This window comes from Coloeus monedula (genome assembly GCF_965178545.1).
Source record: "Coloeus monedula genome assembly, chromosome: 13".
Lineage (NCBI taxonomy): Eukaryota > Metazoa > Chordata > Aves > Passeriformes > Corvidae > Coloeus > Coloeus monedula.
In genome coordinates, this window is record NC_138793.1 from 11,227,646 (window position 1) to 11,235,092 (window position 7,447).

At 61.9% G+C, this 7,447-nt stretch overlaps 1 protein-coding gene across 1 annotated transcript; it reads left to right on the forward strand.

The window, feature by feature from the left end:
- Positions 1-1,760: 1,760 nt before the first annotated feature.
- On the forward strand, positions 1,761-6,726 carry IRX6 (iroquois homeobox 6; the record flags this gene model as incomplete). The annotated part of the gene is made up of 9 exons (XM_082290107.1): positions 1,761-1,805; positions 2,899-3,144; positions 3,389-3,498; positions 3,788-4,098; positions 4,227-4,718; positions 4,935-5,031; positions 5,230-5,393; positions 5,755-5,953; positions 6,273-6,726. 9 exons carry the CDS (start codon positions 1,761-1,763, stop codon positions 6,724-6,726), a joined length of 2,118 nt encoding a protein of 705 aa, XP_082146233.1.
- Between the last annotated feature and the right edge of the window lie 721 nt (positions 6,727-7,447).

Sequence of the window (7,447 nt, forward strand, 5' to 3'; positions counted from 1 at the left end):
CCGCGAGCGCGCAGCTCCGGCCAGGGCCGCGCAGCGCCCGGGCTGCGGCGGGGCCGTCGCGGCTGTGCTCGCTGACTGCCCGGCGGAGCGCCGCCCGCACGGGCAGGGCAGGGTAGGGCAGGGGCCGTCCGGCTCGGGGCGCGGAGGGGAGCGGTCCCCGGGCCGGGCCGGGCCGGGCCGGCGCGCATCGCTCGCGGATCGGCAGCGCCACCCGTCGGGGAGCGGGACGGCGGCGGAGCGCAGCGGAGCGGAGGCGCTCCGGCGGGGCGGGCACGGGGCACAGGCACGGCTGCCAGGGCTGCCCGCCGCGTCCGCGGGACACGGACAAGGCGTGTTCGGGACAAGTGCCGCCGGGCCGCACAGGGCTGCGTTTTTTCTTGGTTTTCTTTTTTCTTTATGAATTGCCACTGGCAGGACATCGCGCCCTGTCCGGTCCGGGAGCGCAGCGGCAGCTCCAGGCTCAGGAGAGGGAAACCCCTGTTTACCTCCCGGTGATCTCGCCTCAAAGGCAAATTCGCAATATGTAAGTCGCTGGTTAAACAAGGGCATTTCCATTTGTTAATTGATGCAATTACGCCGTGGCGGTAACGGGCCGGCCAGGCTGCAGGCAGCCATCCATCCATCACCGCCCCGCTGACCTGCCATCGCCCCGGCCCCCCCCCCCGCTCCCGGAGGGACCATCACGGGGCTAAGGGAGAACAAGGGATGCCCCGCTCACCACTCCTTAAAGAATGGGCTTCGGGCTACCCTGTGGCCCGCGTTCTGTCCCGGCCCCGGGCCTGCCCCAGCCTAGGCAGGCAGCGCACGCTGTGCGGGGCGAGCTCTGACCCCGCTCCCGCGGCTCCGGGCCGCCGCGACGGGCAGCGACGCCGAGGCGGGGAGCACGGCTCAGCGGCTCCGGTGTAGAACCGGGGCCGAGTTGTACAGAAGCGCCCGGCCCTAGGGGTAGGCGCGGGGCCAGCGAGAAGTGCCAGAGGGACTGAGCCTGCCGGGCCGACCTCGAGAGCTGCTTCCCTGGGTGCGCCAGGCACCGCCGCTGCCACCGCGACCCCTGCCCGGCGCCCGTCCTCCCCGTGGCGGGCCCGTGACAGGGGGCACGCTGGGGCTGGCCGGTGCCGCGATGTCCCCGCTTGATATTTATTCCCCTAAGACAAATTTTGATTGTGTTTAAAAATAAAGGGAAAAGAGACCAACCGCAAGGCACCCCCAGTCCCGCCTTTGACGTGCATCACAGCACAACATTAAACCAACATGAAACAAGTGCTGCGAGCGGGCGCGGGGCGCTGCCTGCTCCTGCCCGCCGCTGCCTGCTGCTGCCGGCAGGGCCGTGACGTCACCCCGCTCCTCGCCCACCGATGAACGCTAAAGACCTATAGAGCAGAAAATAATACAAGCAAGCTCCGTATCTTGCAAGCCCTACGTGATTTTCCCCCCCTCTTTGCAAAAGCCCCTTTGCACTTAAACTCTCTATACATGTGGGGTGGCTTTTTTAACTCCCTCTATACAAACATATTTATTAAGAGCGATGGGAAGTGGGGGGTAGCCTATTTTTTTAATCCAGGCACCAACCTCCCCCCAACCCCCGCCTCAGATGTCTGGCTGCTTTTCTTAAGTGCAATCATCTATAATTGAAAAAAAAAAAAAAAAAAAAAGCCATACGTGGAAATGTGTGTGTGAGAAGGTGCATCTTGAAGCAGGGTTTAGTTACAATCGATCTTGGGGGGAAAATATTGCCTATGGTCCAAAAATAAGGAGCAACTATGTCCTTCTCTCAGTTCGGATACCCCTACAGCACCACTTCACAGGTAAGGCGAGTGAGCAGCACTCACTTTTGTTTAGATTCTGCTGCTGCTGTCCAGATGTCTTGTCCCCCCCCTCCCTTTTTTTCTTCCCTTCCCCTTACTTAGAATATTTTTTTAAAAGGGCACATCTGGAGCCTTTTTTTAAAAAATGTGCGTGTGTGTTTATGTCTCGTTTGTGTTGTGTTAGGCTTAAACAAATAACTCGCAGTGTGCACAGCAAAGGCGTGTAGGAAACCGGTAATTCCCCCTCCTCCCCACCCATCACCGTTCAGTTTTAAGTGCAACAAACAAATAAAAACATAAATCCCAGCTATGACCGCTGCCGGGCGCAGCCCCCGCAGCGCCGCTGCCGCCCGGGCACCGCGGAGGGTGTGCGGGCAGCGGGAACCGGCGCTCGGCGGGCTCGGGGTTTTACTCGCGTTTCTGCGGAACCGGGCTGTGCCGTTTCCTCCCTCCTTCCTCCACGGGTCGGTCCTTTCCCTGTGTTTTATTAGGATTTGTCGAGAGTTTTTTTCCCCCATGCGATTTCCGAAGGACACCCCCCACTCACACCAAGGCACCCTGAATTAACTAAGTCGTCGCTATAGCGTACTTCGAGTCACGATTTATTTGGGTAGAATTATTTATACACCGTAATCACTGCAAGATGTGCCTCCCTCGCTTGGGAAGTTAGCTGTCCCCTTGAAGTTACTGAAATCAAATGCCTTCGATTGCGTTGGCTGACATATTTACTGCTGTGTCTATTGTCAAATTAACTGTAATCGCAACTTTTTGCCTTTAAATCAATGCAGATGGACCGAGCGGGGGCGGAAAGGATGGAGCCGTACGGATTTTATACCTTTTTCGAGTGCAATTATTTCCTTAAAGTTTTGTCTGCTTGATTAATCGTGCCCCCTTCCCAAGAGTTCCTGCGTCCCAGTCAGTTTATTTCCCGGTTTCTATAATTAGTTGCTTCAGCCCGCGTTTCCTATCCCCCTCCTCACCGCCGCCCCCCCCCCCCTCCGCACACACACAAGCGCGTACACCCTCCTAAATTCCCCCCGATGGGGCTGCCTCAACAGTCACTCGGCGCCGTCCCGCTCTCTCCTCTCCGCAGTTTTTCGTGCCCGCCAGCCCCAGCACGACCTGCTGCGAGGCCGCCCCCCGCTCCGGGCCGGATGCCTCCTCGGCGCCGGCCGCCGCCTCCCTCTGCTGCGCCCCGTACGAGAGCCGGCTGCTGGCGCCCGCCCGCGCCGAGCTCAATGCCGCGCTGGGCATGTACAGCGCCCCGTACGCCGCCGGCCAGGGCTACGGCAACTACCTGCCCTACGGCGCCGAGCCCGCCGCGCTCTACACCGCGCTGGTGAGTGCCCGCCCGCCCGGCAGCGCTCCGGAGGGGGAGGGGGGTGCAACAGGCGGGAGAAACTCCGTGTTTCGCACTCGGTGTCGGGGCGGGGGACCGCCGAGGGACGCGGAACCGGGAGCGGCGCCGGCCCGTCGGGGGTGGGGGAGAGCAAAGGGACTCGGCTGCCGCGGGGACCCGGGGCTGCGGGGCGCGGCGGGGCTCCCTTCCTGCTCGACGCCAAACGCTGCCGCTTCCCTTGCAGAACCCCCAGTATGAAATCAAAGACGGCGCCGGCACGTTGCACTCGGGAATCGCGCAGCCCGCTACCTACTACTCCTACGATCATTCCTTGGGGCAGTACCAGTACGACAGGTAAAACCCCTTTGATCAGCGCCCGGCAGCATTAGCATCCCCCTGCGAGGCGGCGGCCGACATCAAACGGCGGGGGACGGGGGGGCTCCGACCTGACAAACGTTGCACAAAAGAAACGAGGCGCCCGGGAGCAGCAGACAGAGGAAATCAAAGTTGGGCGGCGATGTCAGGAGGGCAGGGGCAGGAAGGCAGATGGGCAGGGACCTCATCGGCCTGCGGCGCGGCTGGGCCGGGCCGGGGGGCTCTTGCCGGACTCCCGCCGGCCCTCCCCTCTCTAATCATCTCCTAGCAGGTACGGGACGGTAGATTTCGGTGGTTCAGCCAGACGCAAAAATGCAACGCGAGAGACGACGAGTACCCTCAAGACCTGGCTGTACGAGCACCGCAAAAACCCCTACCCCACCAAAGGAGAGAAAATCATGCTGGCTATCATCACTAAAATGACCCTGACGCAAGTGTCTACTTGGTTTGCTAACGCCAGACGGAGGCTCAAGAAAGAAAACAAAATGACCTGGTCTCCCAAGAACAAAGCGGGGGAAGAGAGGAAAGAAGAAACCCCGCGGGAAGAGGATGAATACAGTGCGGAAGGTGAAGGCAGAGGTAGGCGGGAGAGGCGGATGGGCACCTCCAAGTAGGCTCGAAGTGACGGCCGATTTCGAGGCCCCCAACTTCCCCGCACCCGCACTAACGCCCTGCCGCCCCTTTCTTCCCCGTGTGTGTCCAAGCAGAGCAGAAGAGCTACAAGGAGGACAAGGACCTGCGGTTCAGCGACCTGGAGGAGGAGGAAGAGGAGGAGGAGGAGGCGGGGAAGCCGGAGAAGGGCCGGACCAGCTCCCTGCAGGAAGCCCCCAGCCTGGGCGCGGCGCTGCCCGAGGCTCCGCGGAGCGAGTGCAGCCTGCCCGGCCCCTTCCACGCCTTTCCTTGTGCCAAGGCCCCCGCCGCGGACTTCGCCCCCGCCTCCTTGGCCGGCCCGCCGCCACCCTACGCGCCCGCGGAGAAGCCGCGCATCTGGTCGCTGGCACGCACCGCCGGGGCCAGCGCGGCGCGCAGGGGCAGCCCCGAGGGCCGCGGCACGGAGGGAGGCGGCGGCGCGGCGGGGGAGCAACCCGTGCCCGCCAAGGCCTTCCGGAGCTCCGCGTTCAACCTGCAGCCGCTCCCGCGAAGCTGCGCGTCCCACCGCGGCCTGGGGGAGCCGTGCCAGTTCGCGGCGGCGGGCGAAGGTACCCGCGGCGGCGGGGCCGCGGGGACGGGCGGGACCGCGGGCCGGGCCGGGACACAGGGCGCGGCGTGAGCCTGCCCGCGCAGTGACACCCCCGGTGTTCCGCCGTGCCCAGGTGTCAGGTGCAGACGCCGAGGCTTCTCCGCTCGAGGCGAGCGGGCAGGGGAGGGCGGCGGGGCCGGGCCGTGCCCACCGCGAGCCGCTTGTGTCTGTGCAGGCTTCGGGCAGGGCGCCAAGGGCGGCCCGGGAGGCACCGAGCTGGGCGGGACCTGCCTGGACAGGCTGCGGACGGCGTTCCGGCCCGTGCTGCGGAGGTGAGGTAGGTGACGGGCCGGCCGCACCTCGCACGAAGCGCACGCCAACGCGCCCGGCCCTGAGACACCGGAGTGGCCTCGGCCCGAGAGCGCTGCGCCAGGGCCGCCGCTTTGCCCCGCTCCCGGAGCTCCCGTCCGGGCGGGGCAGCAACCCGCGGCCACTTAACACCAGCTTATCACCGCTTCTCCGTCCCGCAGGACGGCCCGCCCCATCCTGGGCGCTGGCGACGGGACTCCGGCCGTAACGAAGCACTCGGCTGGACGCAACGAAAGAAACCTCTCCCCGCGCCGGCGACGGCCTCGCGGCTCCGCCTGCTCTGCCCTCGCCGGGAAGGGCCGCCGCGGCACAGCGTGCTGCGCACGTGGGGCCGAGGGGCACGGCGGGCGGAGCTGCCGCAGGACCGGCGCCACCCCGCCGCCCGCCTGCCATATGTTCAATACCCCATTGACGTCTTTGCAAAAAGGAAAAAAAAAAAAAACAAAAACAAAACAAACCAACAACCCCACCCTAATCTTTTGTCTTTCCCCCCTCATGTCGTGGTTTGTTTCTCCTTTTCCTCCCAAATCTGCGCTCTCTGCTCAGCGCCCTGCTCTGCTAAGGAGCGCCAGTTTGCAGTTGCTCCGCTCCACCCCGGGGAGGAGAAGGAGGAAAAGCGGCGCAGGTTACGCCGGACTATATCTTTCCCGTCTCTGTACATAGATACCGCTGAAAGTATTTTTCAGAGTCTCTAATTAACACGGATGAGCTGAACGCCACGAAGCCGTCAGTGACCTCGGAGCTCTCCAGCCAGGAGCCGGCACAGCCCGGGAGAAGCAAACCCGGGCACCCGCCACCCGCCCTGGGGCACGGCCGGGGCACCCCCGGGCAGCGGGTGGCGACCGGGCGGCGAAGTAGGACGTTGTTAGTGGGTCACCGTCGTCAGTCAGTCAAAAGAGCAGTGCTGCACTTTACAGGACAGACGAGAAAGGGAAACCGTATCTCTGCATTATTTCTGTTTAATTAAAAGTGTCATCAAACACTTTGTGTTCAGACTAATAAACCAAGCAGGGATGAGGAAAGAATGTTTCTTTGTTCCTGTCTCTAGAAGCAGTGGCAATAATTTAAATTAATAACTGTGGTAATTAAGAGGTCATCTATAGATCAACCCGATACCTGCTATTTCCAAGTTCACTGGGGTCAGCATTTACATTAAGTCATTTGTGGTCAATAGAGTCCAATGAATTCTGCCTTAATAAATCAGGGAAATCAATCTTGAATATCGAGTAGACTTCTATATGTTTACTAAAGGCTACTCAAAACGAGTGGGGCTGCATAACTGGGAGCCCTCTGGGTGTGCGACCGGAGAAGCAATTTGTAGGGGAAAGGAGGAGCTGCAGGTCAACGCAGGGAGATGTGACGGGGCTGCCTCCGGCTTCAGTCCCGGTAACAGCCGCGGCCCTTCCCGGGAGCAGAGCAGTCCCGGCTGCGGGGGCACTGTGAAAGAAAGCAAACTTTGTCGGGCTTTGGAGGGTCCGGAGGGGGAGGGGGGCAAGTGTACAAGAGGGCAGCAGGTGATGGCGCGGCCGGGAGCGGGGCTGGGAGCGGGGCTGGGCCCGTCAGGAGCCCCGCCGAAGACGCTCGGCCACGGCGCTTTCCCGGACTCCGTAATAGCCCTGGACAAGAGGCGGCGCAGCAGCAGCAGTCTCTTACAGTGACCCGAAGCTTAGAGAAGGGGAAATAAGGCTGCGAAAAGATAAACATTATTTCAAGTCGGATTTGAAGGATTAGGGCTTGTAATAAAGAGTATTAGGCCCTTTCGAAGGGTTCTTGCAAGGCGACTTTTTCGCCCCTCCTCTCCCACCGGAAGGGACAGGTATTATCTGCCTTGGGAACACATCTGCAGGTTTCCCACGCCTGTCCTCACGGCCGAGCAAGGCCGGACCTCCCTCCTGGATGTGTCCCGGCCGCCTTCGCCCGTTCTGCAGGGGAGCGACATGGCTTCCTCCTGTTCCATTTCCCGGCGGTTTCGGAAGAGGCTCTCTGGGGAGGCAGCTCTGCATCGGCCTCCTGAGCTGCTCACGGGAGACGAAACCTGCACGGCCCCCGCGGCCCGAGGGTGGCCAGGAGCTCTCCTGAGCTGCCGACTCAGCCCCCGGCCCTGGAATCTCCCGGCCGCGAAAGAGCTGCGAAGCCCGCAGGGAGAGTTAATTAGGCGGGTACAGGCCTCGGGGTCTCTTTGAGGCAGGCACGAAGGTAACCTCCAGGAGTCTTAAGACTTTTATTTTTTATTTATTACTTTTACTCCCCTTTCATTAAAGGTCAAGTGAGCGAGATGCAGATTATCCCGCCCGCCCAGGACTCCCCTGCAATCTGTCACGCCGGCAAGATATGTATCGCAAATCTCTCGAAATATAATCTCCGGGAATCATATTCCGA